Genomic DNA, 22,344 nt, shown 5'->3' on the forward strand with positions numbered 1-22,344 from the left:
TTCCAGTGTCAATTTTAAGAGATTTAAATTGAATTATAGAGGAAAAGAAAAAAATATTTCAGAAACCTGTAACAGAAAAATGTTTTCTAAGAGAAAACATGACAGGGCCTGTAGGGATTGTTGCCATTGACACCAACCAGGTAATAAGCATCAAGGGAAAGCTTTTCACAAACTTAGTTTGATTAAATTATTGGTCTTCTCAATACGCAGAGCCAAGTGCTAAAAAAGGTTGAATAATTTCATATTACTGTCTCTGGATTTAAAGACAAGAGAGTTTTCTTATCAGCATGAAAAGGGATTAAAAAGTGAAAGATGTGAAGAGCACTATCGTGCCCTATGCCAACTGGAAGGGCAGTTTCAGTGACAGCATGTTTGGAAGATCTAAAGACCAAGTTATCCAAGTCCAAATCAATGTGACGGACTGCACTCAAGAACAGAGATTCCCTTCCAATGGCAAGAAAAACAGCCAACCCAGAACTGCAGTTACGTCTGTTTTGCACAGAAGAAGTCACATTAATTAAACAATTAACTGAAGACACAGAGTCTCACAAAATAGTTGCAGTTCCAAATAGCTGCACAAAGATACTGATTTAGCCTAACTCCCTCACCCGTATTTAAAGAGTTCATTACTGAGACACAAAGACTAAATATGTCATGCTAAATGTCTGTAAAATCTGCTTTAGTACAAAGTACAAGTGCCTAACATGCAGAGAAAAATCTCAGATACGTTTTACTACCAGTTCTGCCCAGAAATTACAATATAGCATTTGTCTTTTGCTATTTTTCCCACTTTAACAAAAAAAGCTCAGTATTTCCAGGAGTTAATGCTACCATATTTAACCAAGGATAAGCACTGCCCTCAATACCCAATACGTAATTCTAGTCAAATAACCATCTTGCATTTTTTAGCCTTAAGCAGGCTTTAGAAACTAATGCATTTTAACATGAGGGGGGAAAAAAAAGTCTCTCAGAATACATTATAGCAGCCAGGAAAAGAGTGCCCTTTAGCTTGCTTACTTATGAAGAGCAGCAAACTAAATAATATTTTACAGTAAAATAACAACGTAAGAATTTCTTGCACATTCCTTAAAACGTGCAAAAATATTCTTGTGAAAAAAAGCAGCAGAATTCAGTTTGAACCCACCTTCACAGACTGTGAATTTGTATGTAATAGTTTACGGGTCATCAAGAGCAAGAAATCCATTTCTTCTGTACGCTCATGCACCTGGAAGACATTATGCACAATTTCATTTTAATTAATTCATGATCTTCTTTTTGAAAATCTCTTATTTTCCTACTCAATTTATGCTTTGTTTCTGTAACTTGGAACAACAATACATTTTCATAGAAGAAAACACTTTTGAGACTATGCACGTTAATCACTTTAAAATCTCAACAAGGTTGTTCAGATGACTACAACACCTTTTGTGAAAATCTTATGCCATTATCACTAAATCATGGAAATCATAGAATAATGACTAGAAAACCAATCATCAGCTCCAGCCATTGGTTCTATTAGAGTTGGCAATAACAGCTGAAGTAATACTGATGCTGGGTGAATCAACTGTACTGATAAATCACAAATGATCCACAAAGGAACTAGGTTGGTTTGTTTGAAAACTAAATAAATTGAATAGATGTGCCCCATTCTCAATGGCTTCTCAGTTTCTGATTGCTCCTTGCAGTTCAGCAAATACTTCTCAACATTATCCATGATAATCATATCGCCTTTCTTGAATTGCAGTTTAAGTGTATTAAGTGCAGCAGTTTTTTCTGGAGCTCAGCCTTCAGAGGTCAACTTTCAAGTCCTGTAAGGTAATTAGCATACTCTAACATAATATAAACTTATATTCATACTATTCCACTACAAAAACAATTAAGTAAGGCAGTTTTCAGGCTGACAGTAAGGTCTTGCTGTAGGAACTCATGATTTTTGGGCTAGATTTGTTTAGGTATGCTCCTAAATGTCTGCAGTGCTCTAAGAGGACTAAGACTTGCAATTAAAAATGTCGTGGAAAACATTTGACTGTTAAAACAGCGACTGCTGGCTCAAGATCACAATCTCCGTAGTAGAAGTGGGGAAAAAGGTGGCATATAGGGAACAGGAGGGACTAGAATTTTGGCTGGGGAAATGGGCCAGTGTTGCATTTCCTTATCTTTGGTTCTAAAATGTTAAGGTTTGCAGGGCTGATAATACATTAGAATGCTCAAATCTTTTCCATGAAGACAACTGGTACAATTCTTTAGGATTTGCTGGGTTTTTTTGGTTCTTTCATCTGTTTGAATGAAGTCCTAAAATTTCTTCATATGAAAATGTAACTATTTGCTCAATCTTTTCCAGGTTTCCAATATGCCACTTCAAGTGCAGTCATGACAGCTTTACTTGTTACTGTAATAGTCTAATGGTATACCAAGCACTGTCTCCCTGCTCCTCCAATATCCAAGAATTAAAGCTGCTCTCAGTTACAATACCATAATGGAATAAAAATGAAAACCAACACTTATAAAGTAAATAAACAAACAAACAAATAAATAATCATCCCCAACTAAAAGAAAACCAAACAAAAGACCCAACAGAACCTTAAACCCTTTCCTGTATCACTACATCCCAAGATGTCCTACATTTCATTTGTGATTTATGTTGTTTACGAAAGCACATTTTGACATCTGACTACAATGAACAGTCAAATATTGCTTCCCACGTAAAGTAAGCACATAAACATGTAATAATATACAAATTACAAAAATCTACAAGTGTGTTTTCTTTAGCTTTTGGTGAAGTGACAGCAATAATGAATCCACATGAATGAACTGTAAATCCATTCAGAAAACAGAACTTTCATGGGAGTATTTTTCAGGTTATCCCTGAAGAATAAAGACTCTTTGTAATACCTAAGTGTGTGAAAACTAGCTGCCTCTTCCTAGTAGACCTAGCCAGACACGTTCTTGAATTCTACACAGTGGATTTCAAAAAAACATTTCAAGACACCTGTATCAAAAGCTAAGTACTCACAAAAATCCCTCCCTACACCCTTAGTTCTAAACTTATTGCTCAAAGGAATGCTGAGACAAGTCTATTTCAGCAAGTACTGAAGCTTAGACAATTTACACAAAACATCTTTACACGCAGATGTCTGCTTTCCTCTTGCATGGGAAGAGCAACAAAAGAGAAGGCTTTCTTAACAGGAAATTTATACTTATTTTCAACAACTTACTTCATCAATGAAAATATGCGTGAACTCAGTTAGGCTCTTGGCAGAAACTACTTTCTGAAGAAGAACTCCAGTTGTCATATACAGCAACCTTGTCTCCTTTGTCGAAATGTTCTCTAAACTCAACTAACAACAGTAAGAAAAATACATGTTAGATGGAAAGATATATTTAATATATTTACAGAAATATGCATCTGAAAGTACTCCAAAATGAAACACAATGTAAATTCATCCAAATTATTTACTTACACTAGCAGAAGTCTCTGTACAAGTGTTCTCAAAGCCCAGAACCAGTTAACTGCTTTTCTTTGGGAGAAATTTTAAAAAAATTTAAAGGTCTGAAGTTTACTAAGTATCAAAATTCCTTGCTGGGGGCTTTAGCCTGAGAAGAATTCTTCAAAGACTTCTGAATGTATGTATATGATCCTTTCCACTAATATACAGAGCAAGAAAAAGATTTTGCCAAAATGAAGTTTGCTTACTAGACAGGAAAAGGAAAGATGCGTAAGATACCACCAAGACCAACTTACTCCTGGAAGTTTTACAACCCTATGTTATGTAGTAGATTTCTGACTCCTAAGGTTCTTGTTTAGCTATCTCAGGTGTTATCTACCCAGGCAGGCAGAGTTGTGACCATCTTTTTCACATGTCAGCCTAGAGCGGATGGGTCCAAGCTCAGCTGTTTTACCTCTGTTTCCACTCAGCTCACAAAAGTGCTGGTGAAACAAGCACAGCACACCCACATACACTGTCCTGAAGACAGCTTGGAAGCACAGCACCATTTTATGTCTTCAAGACTCATTAGCCTAATAAATCAATTTAGCAATTTTATGACCGATTATTTCAAGGTATCAAATCACATCATAGATTTTATGTAGAACTTACTTTGAAAAAACTGACATACATAATTGTTCTGGTATTGGCTAGGATAGAGTTAATTTCTTCTCCACAGCTGCTTTAGTGCTGTGTTTTTGGGATTTGATAAGACATCCATTACACACTGGTGTTTTGGTTGTTGCTGTCATGCTCATCCTAAGACAAGGACTCTTTTGTGGGTTTATGCTCTGCCCTTAAGGAGATGCACAAAAAACCTGGGAGGGAACATAGCTGGGACAGGTGACCTGAAATGGCCAAAGGGGATATTCCACACTATAAAATGTCAGGCCCAATACGTAAACCAGGGATTTACCCATAAGGGAACCAATCAGGGTTCGGGAACAGGGTCTGGCATCAGTCAGCAGATGGTGAGCAACTGTATTGTGCATCACTTGGGGTTTTTTTGTTATTACTTTTTAATCATTATTTACTATTCTTATTATATTTTAAACTGTTTCGATTACTAAACTGCTCCTGTCTCAACCTACAAGTTTTACTTTGATTCTCCTCCCCATTCCAACAGGGTCAGGAGGGGTGGTGGGGTGAGGTGAGGGAGCAGCTGTGTGAGGGGTGGTGGGGTGAGGTGAGGGAGCAGCTGTGTGGTGCTTTGCTGCCAGCTGGGCTTAAAACCAGGACAATAGCCCACAGTAATGCCACAAATACGATAGCTGGAGGTTATTAATATTGGCTTAGTTAAAATTTGAGGCAATGCCAGATCATAATCACAGAACTATCCTGAGTGTTCCCCTCTCAGAACTGAAACTTGGTGATTAAGCACAAAGAGGCTTTTCACTTTGTTTTCCAACCTACCCAAAGAAAAATTGAACTTTGCAGTTGTGTTAAAAACAAAAAAGAAAAAAATTTTTTTCCTACTACAGTATTTGTTATAGATGCATGTCATATAGACAAAAACAGCATTCAGTAGGGATGACAATAAAGATCCTTTAGATGTAAAAATAAAGCTCATGTATCGGCACAGCCCTGTAATATGGCATTTCTACAGCAGGCTATAAGCTTTGCACTGAGTTTGCAAGGCCTCGGGACTAAGGCATGTCAGGGCAGCTCTCCCTGAACCTTTCTTTATCTGCCTTCATTTTTGCTTTATTTGGTCTCACTGGGACAGGAATTTAGTGTAGTGTAGTGATATAAAGGCCTGGTACAGTAGCAGACACCTTGGGAAGCTGAGACAGAGGATGGGGTATGGAACAAAGTGGACGTGGGGTAACAGATGAAGTAACCTGTGTCAAAGGAGGAAAGTGGCATCCAGTTTATAAATGGAAGGACAGAACTGAGTTTGAAGCCGAGCTGGACAAAGCAAAAGGAGGAGACAGATTTAAGAGGGAAAACGGTTCAAGTTTTCACATGCTAAGAAGAAACAACAGGATGTTCACAAAACAATCTGGCCGTAACTGCATAAAAGTTTTGACAGAGCTGACAGGTAAATGTGGTAAAGTCAAACTGATAAAGTATGTTAATTAAGGACTTTAAAAGTAAAAAAGAAGACAGAATATAGTTCTCCTGCAACAATTTGAATGATTAATAATGTAGGTGTGTCCAATGCAGACAAAGGTTTCTGTGTGAGTCCCACTAGGATTTATAGCTGTTCAACTTTAAAAGTTGATTTAATTGCAAACATTTAGCAGGAGACGGCTAGAAAACAGCCATTCTACTTTAAAAGCAGATTCTCTAACATTACTTCAGTGTGCTCGATCTGCTTAAAAGCAATTAAGAAAGAAGACACAGTACTTTTTAATGCCTTTTTAAACACCATTTGAAACTTCTGTACCTGGTATCCTACAAATCCACCCAGAGTCCATGATCGTTCCTTGCTAATCCACCTGGCAAGGCTGCTGGCACTGATCTTCCGAGGCTGGGTTACAGCAATGTTGCAGTGGATACACTGCTGCATGCAGTAATCCAGAACATACTGTGGAATCTGTGTGCTCTTACCACTGCCAGTTGCTCCTTCTACAATCACAACTGAATTGTTTTGTATCAGGGACAGTATCTGAAACAGTTTTTCAAGAAAACTCGTAAGTCTACAAAACAACTCAAAACAGATTTCTAACAGACTTCAAATATCAACAGCTTCCAGGCCACGCATCTAATCTCTGTAAAACACTGTGCCATCATCTTCTAGGCATCTGGAGATAACTGGACTTCTAAAACACATCAGAAGATCACAGAAAAGAATATGGGCATACGCTCACATATTTTACATGAATACCTATAAAGCATAACAGCAATGACTTTTCCTCTAAGAATTTTTATACAGTGGTTTTGCACAAAGCCCACAAGTTTTGTACAATGTTTAAAACACAAAGTTTCCTTCTAAAAAACAAAAAACGCAAATCAAACAAAAAAACCCACCCCCAAAATCACATCAAATTATTTTCAGCTTTATTTCATGAAAGAAAGTACACTGACATTACCTTTTCCCTGTGTTTGGCTGTAGGCATATTCACATATTTATGTTTAATTATTGGTATAGAAGTTGAATCACCTGATTCACACTGAGAAAATGAAGTACCTAGGCATAGAAATAACCAAGAATAATTTATTTCAACAGAGAAAAAGAAAATCCAGCAGGAGATTATCATCACAATATTTGGAAACCTAACTTCTCTAAAATTTGAATTGCATACTTGTAAGTATTAATAGAACTAATACTTTTAATATCAGTAGGTTGTTGGAGATTTTCTGGGTTTATGCAATTGCTGTTGTACTGGAAGCAACTCCGAAAAAACACTGCTTCTGTGTATAAAGCACCATCAGTGTAAGAAATGTATACGATTCCATACGCTTTTCTCTTAATTTAAATCATTGTATTTTTGCACAGTTTGCATTACAATTGCCATCTACCTCTGCAGCCAAGAATTTACGATTCTGAGAAAATCTGCCTTATTTATATGCCTTTGTTTTTTCCTTTCACTTCTTTTTATGCATTATTTCCCCAATAAATAAATAGACTGGTGATAAAGTAATCTGGTATTTTTTTAAAGAGGCAATAATTACTTTAAAATAAGTGCTATAACCTCAATACTTGAGTACAGTTATAGCTCCCTTTCTTTGGAAAGGTTGTAACAATCTCACACAGCATGAAGCAGAAGTAGGCAGAACAACACCTTCTGTCTCTGTACTACACTTGAATGTGCTCCAAGCCCCCAAATTGTCTTAAAGTGTCAAGGCAAACAAATGAAGTTATTCTCACATTAGAACAGTGGACAGTTCAACAAGACAGTTTCATAAAGCACTAAAACCCAGAGTTTTTCTGAAGCCACACTCTGCAACAAGAAAGGTTGTTTACCTGGACTCTGTGCAATGCAACAGTTAAAGGTGATCACTACACAAAGATTTACTTAGCACTACTGAACACACAGAAAACCAGAACTTATTAGCAGCCTGCCTCGAAAATATTATCTGTCCTTTCTAAAATACTTTTGGTCAAGTTTCTAAATATATTCCCCAGAAAAAATTCATATATAACATTCTGTCACAGCAACACTGTACAGAGGCTGACTGGCTTCCCTCTGGCACAAACATGTCACTTCTGGGACATCCATAGCTCTGTGTGATTTGGCCAATGCTGGAAGAAACCTCAAGCTGCTAGGGAACAGATCCCAGTGTCAGCAAATTCCTGATAAAGGAACACAGCCTTACCACCTCTATCAAGTTTTCCACGAAACAAATGCAATTTTGAAAAGCACGTTAAAAGTATACAACAAGACAGCAATTTTTTAATAGTCCTTATAAATAAAGAGGGAAGGACAAAAATAATTAATAATGAAACCTCTGTAATTCAGTAAAAAGACAATGCATTACTAAGAAATCAATAACCTAAAATTCAATTAAATTTATTTTAAAAACACAAAGGAACAAACCAGAAACAAAGAAACAGCCACCAATATTCACATATCTGCTGAATAATCTGATTAATGTAACCAATTCTGTGCATATATAATTTTTTCACTGATGAAACACAACTTTTTTTAATATTTCTTTTTATATAACATTTCTATGACAGCAACATCTTACCTTCTCCTAAACACAGAAGTTTGGAAAAAAATTATCCCAGAAGTAAATGGTGATCCAATGTCAGCCACCATCAACACGCAGCGTTTGAGAACTGACAGCCATATAAGCACATACCAGATGCTACAAGTACTAAAAGCTGTATGGTTTGGTTTTTTTCTCTCTTCAAGACATGCAGACTGTGCTTAAACTGAACAAAACATTACTGAGTTTGCCTGGGGAACTAATACCATGACAACTGTGAGACTTCTGCTTAGAGCAGACAGTACAGACTTGGGCCTCAGTGAACTGGCAGCTTCAGATGAACACTGACGTGACCTAAGACGACATGAAAATGCCCACCCTAACAAAACGAGGACACAAACTTCATCTGAAACCTATTAGATCATTAGTGAATAAAAAACCAAAAGGGGGATGGGAGAACTTGAACAACCATCTTAAAAGACTTTAAAAGTTTCACGTTTATTTTTTAAAAACGAAAGGTGTTGTTCTGTACCATGAAGATCTTCTGCAGAAGAGAAACACACATCCTTATGAAAAGTTCCAAGGTTATTCTACTCATTTAAATAACATTTAACTGTGAACTCCACAGTCTAGTTGCCTTCAACTGTTGTTTGGTTTTGCTTGGGGTTTTTCTTTTCTATTTTTTCATATCTAATATGTAATAAATCCCCAAATGAGAACTGGTCTTCTGCCAATACAGTCAAATATACAGATTCAAGGAGCTAAAAGGACTACAGACTTACCAGCAAAAAAGGCACAAACTTTTTAATTGCTTATACTTTATGGAAAACATTCGTAAGACCAGGACAACTGACCCAACCACTGCACACCACTGCAAGATATCATGCTCCTAACCTGCACCTCAGATTCTGACATACAGAGAATGCAGGACACTTCCAACCTGAAAATGGTAAATTGAGGAATCGTGCAACTGCCCACCATGGTGTTTTAGGACCAGTCAAATATTTCAGTGTACAAGAAGCATTAATGCCAATCCAAAATAATGGTATTAATTTTTCTATTGAAGAAATTCTTAAATTATTTTGCATACAAGTGCAAAAAAGAAACAAAAGAAAACTCAATTCTGGCTAATATGAAACTGCCTGCTCACTTCTTTTTCAATTATTATGGAAGTTCTGTAGAGATACGTTGACTGCCATGACTAAAACAGTCCAGTGCCATGGAAAGAGCAACCTTCCAGTATCTCAGTTAGTGTAGACCATATAAGCAGATGTATTCCCTCTGGTACCCATTTCCAGAGCTGAATTTGAACAGATCATTTTAAAACAAGATCAGATTTTTGTATTCACCAGTTCTGGGAGAAAAGATTGCACAGCTGGATCTTGGTATCTGCCACTAAAGCAAATTAAATGAGATGCTTAAAACAAAATATACTTGGAAGTACTGGTTAGGTGAGTCAAATGAGATGCTTATTACATCACTGATCATTCCTCTGCTGAGCTACAAATGCACAAAGTGACCACAGTTAGCAAGGAAGCTCACAGGGAAGCAAAGACAGAGGTACCAACAAGGCTCCTGCACTGAGCCCCAAAACATAAAGACTTCCCTGTACATCACACTACTTCAGTCCAAACACCAAGTACATGAAGTTGCTACTGACTGAGCCCTGAAAAGCTTAATCCAGAGCAAAGAAATTAAACTTCCTGATTGAGGAAAACAGGCTAACAATTTTCTGTCTTGAAGTACTGAGTGCTGAAGGATAATCACAGGTAACACGAAAATTCCTAAGAAAACACTTTGCTAGTGAGACTTCTCCATTGCAATCCTCTTCGACTTGCATATATTTTATATACAAAAGGTTCTGAGGTGAAATCTGTGCTATGATTAATTTTTCTGACATGCATCTGTTCTGAATCCCAACCATTTAAGAAACTCTATAATTTAAGTCTTCATATGACATAAATGATGTTTATAAAATTGCTTCTTCTCTATAAGCAATTACTTCACAAGGAACTTGGAATGCCTCTGGAACAAATCCATTTAATAGCATGAAAATAATGAAGGTCAAGAAAAGGAAAAAAAAATTGCCCCCTGCTGCATGAAAATAATTATTTAGGTATGCTGAAAAAAAAGGGAAGGGATTTTATTAGGGATTTTACAAGCTTAAGAGCAAAACTCTCAGTGCATACAGTTTAGAATTCCCAGATTTTGGGGTGGGGAGGAAGAGGGAAAAAAATGCATTTTCTACAGGATGCTCAAATTAGGCAAGTGTCCCATACACACAACTCCAGAAGGTTTCCCTCTGCACAGTATCCCACAAGCTCACTGAATCAAAGGTGTGTAAAGCCTGAAACAGCCAGTACCAAATGTGAAACCAGTCTAATGGGCCACGGAAAAACTGCTAAAGCTCTAGTTTTGGCTAGGAGTTGTGACAAAGAATTTTCTTCTACTCTTATTTAATCACTTCAACTTCCTTTTCACAGCAGTATCATTTACACCAGAGCTAGAACTCTAAATGCAGTTCCCTGATGATCTGTTTTCCCAACACAGAAGCAGATCAGGCATTTCTGTTGGTCCTTTCAGTATAAAAGTATATGCTCTTTCAAAGAAATTGGAAAGCACAAGATTTAAACTCAACAGGATTTCATAAAATAACAAGGCACAAGCAATACAAACACCACAACAGTTTCAGTAACTCCACAAATTTTAAAACAGGCTGTCGATTTGTACAGAAGACATTGTCTACAGTTGCAGCAGCAACTCCAAAAGAAAGAAGCTACGGAAAGGATACCAATTCTGAACCTTCAGGCCAGATCAACTCCTCATTACCATGTTGTGAAGGTTATTTCTTGACTACCCTTGTATTCAACACAGCTAGACTCATGGGTTCTGATTTAGATAAACCCTTGATAATTTATGACAATTCTCATGTTCTTAAAGGGAACCTACACTTCCAGATCAATACAGCTCATGGTTACAAATATCTCTGGGAGCTCTTGAAATCTGCATGATCTCGTATTACCATTTAAACAGCAGCAGTCTCAAATGTGTAACAACATACACATTTATAACCTATAAAGTTAACAGCACAGATCTTATGCTCACATACTGAGCTTCTTTGTTCTATTATCCTAACATAATACAAATCTGAAAGTCAAAATTGATAGCAGCAAGGACCAGGATTTTCCAAAGCATTTCTGTTATTCTGCATCTAGGTGGGATTTGGCAGCTCAGTCTCAGAATGCCGTAGGAATGTTCCAGTCCTGTCACTACCCAGTTTGCTGAGAGCCCGCCACTGGATCGTACACAGCTGGGAGCACAGCACTGATGAGAGGAGGCAGGCATCAACACTGCGTGGAACAGCTCCTGAAGCAACAAGGCTCCAGACAATGACACAGACAAAGACTAGAAAGGGGGGGGAAGGAGGGGGAAGGGACTAAGGGAAATATCTAACAGATTAATAATAAGAGAGTATATAATACGCCAGTATTTCAGTAATCTTTTTAGGGTTTTTTGCTAATTAGATGCTGTTTAGGTAAGTTACAACTAGAAGGCAAGAATAAATATTAAAAGGTATAAATTTCAAGTAAAAACATTTTAGGGTAGACCAAGAAAAAATGTATTTATAAAATAAAGTACCAGGATGACTACAGAGAAATATTTCCTAGAATGCCTATTATAACTGTTTCTCTTACAGGAGGAACACTTCTAGCCTCAGTTTCATTCCAAGTTATGCAGGCCACTAGTGCTGAAAAATTAGATTGCTACCTTACTTTAGGCAGAATTTTAACAGGTGAAGGACATTAAATGATCTATGGTATTGCACTGCATTAAACAGTATTAAAGAAACATCTAAGGAATTTAGGTTCAGTCAGCTTGTTGTTGTCCTTCCTTTCCTAGTAAAGCACATGGAAAACTAGGGAACACCTCATTCCTGAACTACAACATTGGAAGCTCCTTCCAATCCCTTTATTCCCCCATTTTCATCTTTCAGTGCTTCCTCTCCCACAAACTTTATGTAATGTCAAGTGAACAAGAGACAGTATTTTGTGATTAGAACAGAAGGTCAGATGCACTGCACGTGCTGAACAGACCAACTGCACCTACTGCCTCTCAGCTAATGACAGACCCAGCGTCTTCCTCAGCTACTTGAGTTCCAGAGGCCACAGAATTTGCAGGAGTACTGAAGGGGAGTAATTTCTAGAAGATTTCTCAATTTGTCAAATTTTGGTACATCAGCAAAGGTATACAAAAAGTATTACTAGAATGACACAAAGAACAGACAAAACACATAAATGTCCTTTTCTTGGGAAATCAGCTGCATGAACAAAATTGGAAATTAGGAGGCACAGTGAGAGTTTGAAGCTGAGCTGCCCTGACAAGTGAGTCAGCCTCAGACTGCTTTTACCAGAGCTCCTAGGAAAGAAGTGCAATCAAATTTCCCTCTAAAGGCAGTTCAAAGCAATAATCAACTGGGTACAGAAATAAGATGGATAGAAAATGTGAAAACAGAACAAAGACATGAATCTAATGAGTGGTATCTTTTCCTTGCAGATTTATTACAACCACATATCTACATTTATCAATACAACAAGCCAGATATATGCACATTTCTCTATGCAACTGCATTACACGGCGTGGTTTCCAGAAAATAAGGTGTTTGCTTTTTAATACCATGCCTTTATATGTATTAAAATAATGCACATACATCACTAAACAAACAAGAAATACAGAGAAGGGTTTCACAGTTTTGAGTAGAGGAGATAGGGGGAAAGATCACAGGGAGGAAAAGAACAGGTGTAACAGAGTTCATAGTATTTTTATTTCTTTGTTTACCTGGTTTATTATAGACAAGCTGATCATTTCCAGGTACATCGAGCTCTTGTTCTTTTGCTTGTCTGTGTTTTCCAGCATATTCAGTTCCAACACCCTCTGTGACAGGCAGCCTGAAGAGGAAAGAAATTATAAATCAGTGCTTCCTAATCCAAGTCATTTGTATGTCTGAGAACAGCAGCATTACACAGGAAGTTCAGAGTCTCCATGTCACACAAACTACTTCAATGAACAAACTTCAGAAAAAAGATTTGTCTTTCCATTTAGATACTAGCCTGAGGAAAATGCCACATTAAATCTTTTTGTTTAGACTCAAAAAAATTGAGCTCCCAAAATATCATCCTTTAAGGTTTTAATACCTAGGAATTTCTCTTCTAATAAAAGACTACGATTTCTTCTGAACAAAGATAAAATAGCTCTGTTTCACCAGTTCTTGACACAATGCAATTAGGGTAATACATGTTATTCTTGCACAGTTCCCTGGAGACAGCGTAAATAGGTAGGAGGAAAAAAAATCATCTCACTGCTCTGAGGAAAAAAGTTTTGACTTTAATGCAAGAGATGATGGTCATCAGGGGAAAAAAAAATAATGCAATCACTTGATCACTGAATTTTATGGAAATCTATTACACACAAGAAAGTCTAATCATGACATAAATATAATGAAGTAAGATTAAAAAAAACCTCTTCTACATAAAGAGTGTGGAAAAATCCACATGAAATTCACTAGCAAGAAAAGCAGTGAGAAAAACAATCATCCTACGGTTATTAAATCAACACTGAACTTAAATGTAGAAGCGTTTTGAACACACCCAAAGCAACCTCATTTTTTAAAGCAAAATAAAGAAGTTGAAACTATGGTTTTGCTTAAATTCTGGGCCCTGGGCCAGCCTTTGCTATGCAATAATTCACTAATGCAAAGCAAATCTGTTTCTGTTTCATGACAGTGCTGCAGAAGTGTTTATTTCTTGACCTAAATAACAGGCAATGCTGACTCCAAAGACAATGACGCTGAAAACAACACAAGACTTTCAACATGACACTGTGTCACACAGCTCTCAACACAGAGTAGTACCTTGATGCCACAGAGCACCCACGTTCTCTGGCGAGGCAAACTCTGTGCCAGCTTGGCTGTGCTACAGACAACTCATTCAGATCAGAGCAGAACACCCACGTATGTATCACCTACTGCTGCCAACAAACTAAGAAATAGCTTCTGATCCAATTTTAACAATATTTTAGGCATAGAGCCACAGCAGTTTCCCCCTGGATCTCAAGTATCGCTCCTAATGCAAGGTTCAACAGGATTGCACCCATCTGCACAATGGCTACATGAGCAACAGCTGCCTACTCTGAGCAAGTGAACTACTTACACTTGCATCACTCAAACCCTTCTGGAACACCTGGAACAGGGAACACTCCTCAACATGCCTGAATGCAAGGTACAATACAGGAAAAAAAAATGTACATCATGTCAGACTGCTTATTACACAGGTCATTCCACTGAATGTATACTAAAGACAAATAAAACCCAACAAAAGTTCAACAACACTATCGAAGTCAAGCACTTGGTAGCTGAAAATACCATAGTGAGGCTTGGCTGCACAGTCTCCTTCAGCAGCACTGTATGCACGTTATACAGATTTAAGTGATACAACCAATTATTTTTTCACTTCCATAAACCTGCAGCCTCACTGAGAGCAGTGCACACACGTCTTCTGAAAAGAAAAAAATTGAGTTATGCAGCAAACACAACTTGCCCTTCGGTTCTCTGTGAGGAAAAAAGCCATCCCATGCAGGCAGTCACTGCTGTCACACAGGAGCAGGTACTGCTTGACTGTCAGAGCCCTGAGCAAGCAAATCACTTGAACAGAAAACTCCCACTGAGGCTAAGGGTGACAAAGGAGGACTGTGCTCCTTGTTTGCAGTTAAGACCTTGCAGACACATCACTATTTAGACAGCAGCTAAGGAACAGCGGGTGTTCTATTTATTTATTTATATAAAATGCATATATATGTAAAAATACATGTTTATTTATAAATATTTATTTAATATCTCCTGGAGATTGAGTATTAAGCATTTCAAAAGAGGTTCCCAGAAGTATGTATGGGTTTCCAACCTTCACCTGTACAGCTCCAGGAAAACGAGGGCATTAATGACCTTGGTGATATTCTGAATATTTTATTTCAGAAATTAGGTTTTCTGTCTTCAGAAGGGAGCATCCAGTAAATAAACCCCAGGCTACACAATGAATAAACAAAACATTTAATAGCCAGTCATTAGGAATGAACATTGTGCACTTGATGTACTATAATCTTGGAAAAAATCATATGCAACTGCAAGATTCCATATGGGTATATAAAATGCACAAACAAGCTTCATTATGTCATTTCTTGATGTTTTAATGCTGAACTTTACAGCATTAATAAATTTAAAAGCTTATAGAATAATGGGGGTTTTTAGACAAAATGAAAAGAAATCTCTACAAAGCCCTCTGGAGCTCTCCAAGATCACCAGAAGGATACAATCCTTTAATAAAGATTATTAATAAGCCATTAGTATGTGCTATTGTCCTATATATACCTGGATAAACAAAAAGGGATTTCTATTGCGTGGAAATCTAGTGATTTTCCACAAAATTTGATGGCACAGGAATAACAAGATTCAGAAATTCAAACCCATTCCAGGCTAGGAAACAGCAAAACTAATGAAGGGACTTGGCTGGGTCCTACTTACACAGTGTCTGTCCAAGACACCAGTTACCTTCTTCCCCACTTCTACATCCTCAGAGTAAAAACCTGTGTTTTGGTAACATCTGCAATGTTACAGCATATATTCCTTAGGCTTTCCAAATGCCAGCCCCTTCAGCTGCATATATGAAGCAGTCAAAATGCTGCTACAATAAGAAGCAGTAAAAAGAATTTTTGTGACTAATAAAATCAATGAAAATTTTCAGTCATCAATTGAAGGAAATGCAGGAGACTTTAGATGTTCTGGTTTTGATTCCTTCCCCTCATTTAAAAAAGTAGGTGAATTAACACTGTTTCTTATAATACTTTCCTTATTCCATATCATGTGGCTCAGCTACTATAACATTTTTCTGAAGTGTGACTGATCTTGGTACATATGACCAGTCAAACTAATTTTGAGCATTTGACTGAAAGAAAATATTTCTAAACATAAAATTAAATAGAGCTGACACTTTGGGGGAATTACTAGAAGGGAAACACAATTTAACACCAAAAATTGTTGACACATTCAGTTGTAAATGCTTTTGAATACACTAAGGGTGCCCTTATTTAAATAAATTCAGCTAGAGAAAGGTCTTCCTTTTCTTCAAGCTATAGAATGACCTCTAATAAGTCAACAAGGCTATCCTAACAGAGTACACTGGGTAAATTTTTGTATTTGAGCATCTGAAATATGAACCAAAGCATTTCTGCATACATTAAAGTTACTAAAAATAGAATCAGTTACCCAATCTCAACCATAACTGTGACAGGTAATTTGTTTGGCCCTTTCAAGTGACATGTGCTACAATGCCAATGCCTACACTGAACACAGTCAGTGCCACTACAAGCAATGCTTAAAAAAATCTTTATTAAACTAACAAGATATACACAGTGTTATTCCATGAAAAAATAGCACTACTCACACAGCACACCTGAATATGTAAAGAAAACATCCAAGTATGTAGCAAAATTCCAAGAATTAAGATGCTTGCTTATCCCATTCCAAACAATTTTCTATTAACTATCTAACTTTGGGGTAGAAGCCCTGTTCAAAGCCATGCAACTTCAAGAACATATCCATCTTAGAGACAAAACTGAAAAAAACACCACAAAAAACAAACAAACAAACAAACAGTCCGCTAGGGTTGTGTTTTTTAAAAAATCTTATACATGTACTTTCTGCTTATTTATGTTCTGCCTCATTTAACACAAAAAACCCTGCGCACATGGGACTGGAAGCTGAACATAAAACTAGTGTCACCCATTTCACAGATCACAAGAGAAGGACTGCCCCAAGTCATGGCTTCTGTCACGCACACAAACTGTCCACCTACTTACAGATCTTTGTGGGGAAGGAAAAATCACTTGGAGAAACATTTAGCCTTGTAACATACAGAGCAATATTTTGCTGTACAATTTTAGTAAGATATATACAGTAGACTGTTTCAAAGCCTCTTTTCTGAAACTAAAGTAATGTGACACTTTACATAACTGAACATTTGCCATGACAGTGAATAACCTTCCACTGGGTTTACTGAAGGACATACTAAAAATTACTTTCCCTTTAGCTGGAAGTTCGCTTTCCATACAAGAGATTGGTCTTACCTGCAGAAATGCACTAACTTTAATGAAATCATGTACTGTCATTCAAAACCCATAATGTTTCAGAAAAAAAAAAAGGCTATTAATAGAATTCAGAGTAATCTAGTAAATACTAAAATACAGATTTTACAAAGTCATTTACAGATTATTTTAAGAATCTAAGAATTACTGAGGTTGATGCTTTTTTCCACTAAGAGAGCTGTTCTAAAATGTAATTGGGTAGATTTAGTGATAAAGTCTTCATATATACGTATTTTAAATGCTTGCACTGCTCTTCCTCGTAGCAGTAACTCAGATCTCCAGTTTTAAAACCTTAAACAGTTGGAGAGAGAGAGAAAGCACTAAAACCACTTCGCAAAATCCTGAAAAACTCAAATGCAAATGTTTGGATTTGGATAAACTATGTCAACTCAACATCTCAGAAATATTTCACACATGTCAAACTAACAACCCTGCAAGACCTTCCATCTTATTCACAGTTAAAATCCAAGAAAAATAACAGCCACAAATGCCATGATGAAACAGTCCAAATCCTCAGATTTACTGTCTACTGCTCTGGGATTTTATGCCAGTGGGGGAAACTGGGATAAACTGTTGGGCTTCAAAGAACTGGACTCTTCTTGGAGATGAGCTGTTGATGAGCTCCTCTTTCTGCAGCCATAGTTCCAAAGAGATGCTCTGAAGAGGGCAGATGGTGACAAGCCACACAACTACTACCTCTCTTTCACATGTGAAACAGTTAATTTTGCAAATCAAAGTTGTTAGAATTAATTATGAACTAGATGTCAGACAGGTGTTCATATTTATTAACTTCAACCAAAAGCACAGTTTCTCTATCAAGCATTGTTTCTGATCCTTTAGCAACATTCACAAAGCATCTACACTCCTTCAAAATTCACCCCTTTCCCCTAAACAAAAAGGCAAAAAAACTTGGACAAAAAGAAGAAAAAAAATCCCACAATAAGAAAGCCTAAACAAAGACATTTGGTTACACACTTGGTAAAATCCAGATTAAATAAATCTATGAAAAAAAAAAAAACAACAAGCAAGATATTGGTTTTACTTTAAAAGAATGTCCATGGAGGGTAGTATTGAATGCAAGACCCCTTCAATTTCAAATTGATGCTTGTAACTCCCTGGCCTATTAGTGAAGTGTCACCAGCACCAGAGACACTAAAGCTAGAGATAGTCCAACTGGAAGAAATCAGCTTCAACCATGTCCTGATTTTGTTCATCTCAGCACCAGAAGTACAGTGATAGCTTACACAAATTTCTGTCAGTTAATGCTGCTCAAAGAGACTTATTCAGTTGTTCGCTGTCACAGCAAAGGACCAAACAAGGAGTCTTACCAAGAGCCTCTTGTGCAGGCTCATGGCAAATTTTGCTTCTAGTTGTTAAAAAGCAAAAGCAGTAGTCAAATACTGTCTGAAGTGATCAGAGGAGGCAGACTCACCATCTGTCTGCAGCCTGAAACAGCTAGAGAGAGTTGTTCTGTCAAATCTAAAGAAAAATGCACTACAAAGTCAATGATTAAATCCAAAGTGTGAAGCTGCATTTATAAATAGAAGGAAATGATCCAACCTTCTACCTATGGATAAATTATATTAAGAAATCTCTCTTCCCTCAGATGACTGATAGGGTTATTTTCTTCATAGCAGCTCTGTGGTGCTGTGGTTTAGATTTGTGACCACATCACTACTTCTAAAACACAAATGTTTTAGTTATTGCTGAGCTGCATTTGCATAGTATCAAAGCCTCCTCTATTTCTCATTGCACCCCTTCCTGCCCCTGCAAACAGACTGTGGAGTTTGCAATTTTTGCGAGGGGGTATAACCAGGTAGGTAACACAAATTAACCAAAGAGCTATCACATGCCATGTATTGTCATGTTCAGCAATAAAAAGATAAAAGAGAAGAGTTTCAGTTCTGTTTGCCATCTCTTGTTCAGAACCCAGCTGGGCATCAGTCTGCCCATGAGGGGTGATGTGGGACTGCCTTTGTATCACTTCTTTTGTTTTCTTTCTCTCTTCTTCCCCTTCTTAAATAGTATTTTATCTTTAATCCAAGGGTTTTTTCTTCTTCTCTTCCATTCCTCACCCCATTGAGGGTTAGCAGGGAGTAGAGCAAGGGGTTGCATAGTGCTTAGGTGCCCATCGGGCTTAACCTACAAGATTCATCAGCCCTTCACATAAAATCCACAGCAGCAAATCACAGGATGTGACCATTACCAAGATACTAGCAAAGAACTACGGAACATACACCACTGCAACAATGTGCTGAAATGTTAGCTCGCTAGCTGTGGTTATGACCTACTATCAGCACTTTTGGTTAAATAAGAATTAGGTTGATCATTTCTCAGTGTGTCATTGAGTCTCATTCATAAAGCAAGCTATACTTCTTGCCCCTTTCAGTTACAAGAATAAGCAGCATCTCAGACGGTACAGATGCCATAACATTTTCCAAAGAAAAGAACAGGAGGCTTCTCCTTCACCCATTCTCTTCATTTATCACACCTTGCTCCTTGCATCAGTGCAGCATTTGGTTAAATGGAAGTGCTTTGGAACGAAATGCTGTTCAGCATCAACTTCTTCTCAAACTGGCTTTCTGTCAGGAAAAAAAAAGTGTGTTGCCCAACAGCACACTCCATCAGCACAGATAAGTACTGAATTTGTAGTCCTTACAGACAGGCATAGTAGCACAGCCCCAGGTTTAACCAGACTGCCTTATTTATTACAGGACCTGGTTGGCAGTTCAGGAAGTTCCTTTATATATGTGACGTTAAGGCAAATGTCTTAAGACTAAGAAGTCTTGCTGTACTCAGACTTGACTTGGATTTGCAGCTTTTTTTTTTTTTGTCCCAGAATACAGTTTCAGAACAATACTTTTTCAGAAGAAAACACTACACTTGGGAAAACAGCTGATCCCTAGAGAACATTTATCCTGTGTGAGAATTTCAGATTTTGCAAGAAAGACAAGCCTGTTTCAGGATATGCCTTCTGCATATTATTTATTATAGCACAGTATTTATTACTGTAGTGTTGAAAGTCATAATCAGAAGGTATAATTTACTTAGCCACACACCACGCAAATACCTACATTTCCTGTGCTAAAGACATTATTTTATTTAGTTTTGGGGTTTTTGTGTTGTTTTTGTGGTTTCTGGGTTTTGTTGTGTTTTTTTTTTTTAAAGAAAGCTTTCAAAATATTTCAAAAAGCATGAGATGGTAAACATTTTCTGTCACCTCTTTTTAGCCAAGAAACATGACCTTGCCATAAACAGCCATATCTTCTGAAGTAGTTGGTATTAACATTATTCATGATGATTTTCAAGTAAGAATTCATTCATCTCTAGTGCTAGTGCTAGAGGACATTTCCTGTGAAAATGTATAAAAACCACCTCACTGTTATTCTTAAAGTACTTCTTTGGAGTTATGCTTTACTACTGCAACAAAAAAAGCTAAATCCAGGCTCATTCAGCACCCTCAAAACATGCATCCCCCGTTTCCCTGTGGTAAGTTTCAACTATTTAAATCTCTTTGTTGTCTGCTGATCTCATAAGTGTCCATAAATATTCTTACTCTGTGGTTGTGCTATGCCTTCAACACAGAACTTTGTTACCAACTAGGAGCTTTATGAGCATTGACAAGGAGAGATTCAGAAGTTTAAACCCTAAAATATTTTAAAAGTAAGCAATACTTCTAACTCTTAATTGTCAAGCTCCCCATCGCAACTGTGATGTCAAGCAGAAAGAGACGAGAGGAACTGCTAGAACAGATGAAATTTTGAGTACCAGTCATTTTCAGGTTAATGATTAGAGCCACAAACTGGACTTCCACACCTCCACACCAAGCCACCCACACAGCAGAACCAAACCACTCTGAAAATGAGGGTTCTTCCATCAAGTGCTGGGTTTAGTTGCAGCTCTTCAGTACAAGCCATACCCAGAAGGCAACCATCCCCATGTGTGCAAACTCTACCTTAGGAGGAATTCTTTAACATGACAGGTAGTAATACCACACAACACTGACACTCCCTTCCACTCAGACAAGTAAGAATAACTAACTCCCTAAACATGCCTTGAAAAAAAGTCAAGCAGAAGATAGAACTGTGCCTCATACGTCATTTATTTCCAGGGTAAAAGAAAATAACAGAATAAACTGAGCCCGTCCATGGCCATAGGAACTGTTCTGCCACATGCACCAGGGTATGCTCATTATTCTGACGGGGGACGCACAGAGCTGGGCACCATGACGTTATTAACTAAGTTACTAATAAAGACAAACTCTGAAGTGCCTTCAGGGAATAGACCCACTATCAGCTAAAGTCAAGCCAAGACTTCCACCCTGACGCAGCACTGCAGATCCATGCATACATTCAGGGATAGCTGGATGGAATTCTAACTCTCCCCAAAGCTCCTAGGATTAAATATGGGCTAGAAACTGCATAAGATACTGTTCTACTTTCAAGTTCCAGTTTCCAACACCAGCCACACGTGAGCAGTCACCTCTTCCTGAATACACACCTGAAATGCCTGCAAAAGTAGAAGCAATATTAACTTTCAACTTTAGTGTTCTACCAATGGAAAGATAAACATAATTCTCAGTATCCTGCCTTGCTTTTTCAACGATGCAACCAAATATTAGGTTAAAAAAAAAAAAAATCAAAGTTGTAGGTTTCTCATTTAATTACTTTGCAGACCTTCCAGTATGCATCTCTAATTTGCAAAGACACTGTGATGGTTTTATACTGTACAGCAGTTTACTTGAAGATTGATACAGTGGAAAAAAGTGGTGACATGTTAACTGTGCTGTAAAGGAGGTGGCAAGGAGCATTTTAATTTCATCTGAAAATCTGTCAGGACAGTTCTGTCATCATAAACCTAGCTCCCTTCCTTTTTCATAGTACCACATACAATGCAATGTGAAAACCTTCCAGTTGAAGAGGATTAATACTGACATTTGAATTTTTCCAATGTATAAGTAATATCAGCTTTAATAACACCCATACACGTCATCCTTTATGTTGTATGACATCTAGAACAAATTTACGGAACCTTTGTTCTCCCAACAGTTCAACACAACCAGTGGAGGGGG

General features: G+C 37.4%; 1 protein-coding gene across 1 annotated transcript in view; it reads right to left on the minus strand.

The window, feature by feature from the left end:
* TDRD9 (tudor domain containing 9) overlaps window positions 1-22,344 on the minus strand; it is a 70,275-nt gene that overhangs the window by 38,730 nt on the left and 9,201 nt on the right. Inside the window, exons 2-6 of the mRNA XM_050335625.1 lie at window positions 12,921-13,030; window positions 6,521-6,618; window positions 5,875-6,096; window positions 3,216-3,338; window positions 1,145-1,225 (exon numbers count right to left, since the gene is read on the minus strand). Coding sequence (XP_050191582.1) covers window positions 1,145-1,225; window positions 3,216-3,338; window positions 5,875-6,096; window positions 6,521-6,618; window positions 12,921-13,030 — 634 coding nt within the window. The remainder of the gene's footprint in view (window positions 1-1,144; window positions 1,226-3,215; window positions 3,339-5,874; window positions 6,097-6,520; window positions 6,619-12,920; window positions 13,031-22,344) is intronic.

Source organism: Myiozetetes cayanensis, unplaced genomic scaffold (assembly GCF_022539395.1).
Source record: "Myiozetetes cayanensis isolate MyiCay16 unplaced genomic scaffold, myiCay2020 scf6-25, whole genome shotgun sequence".
NCBI classification, from domain to species: Eukaryota; Metazoa; Chordata; class Aves; order Passeriformes; family Tyrannidae; genus Myiozetetes; species Myiozetetes cayanensis.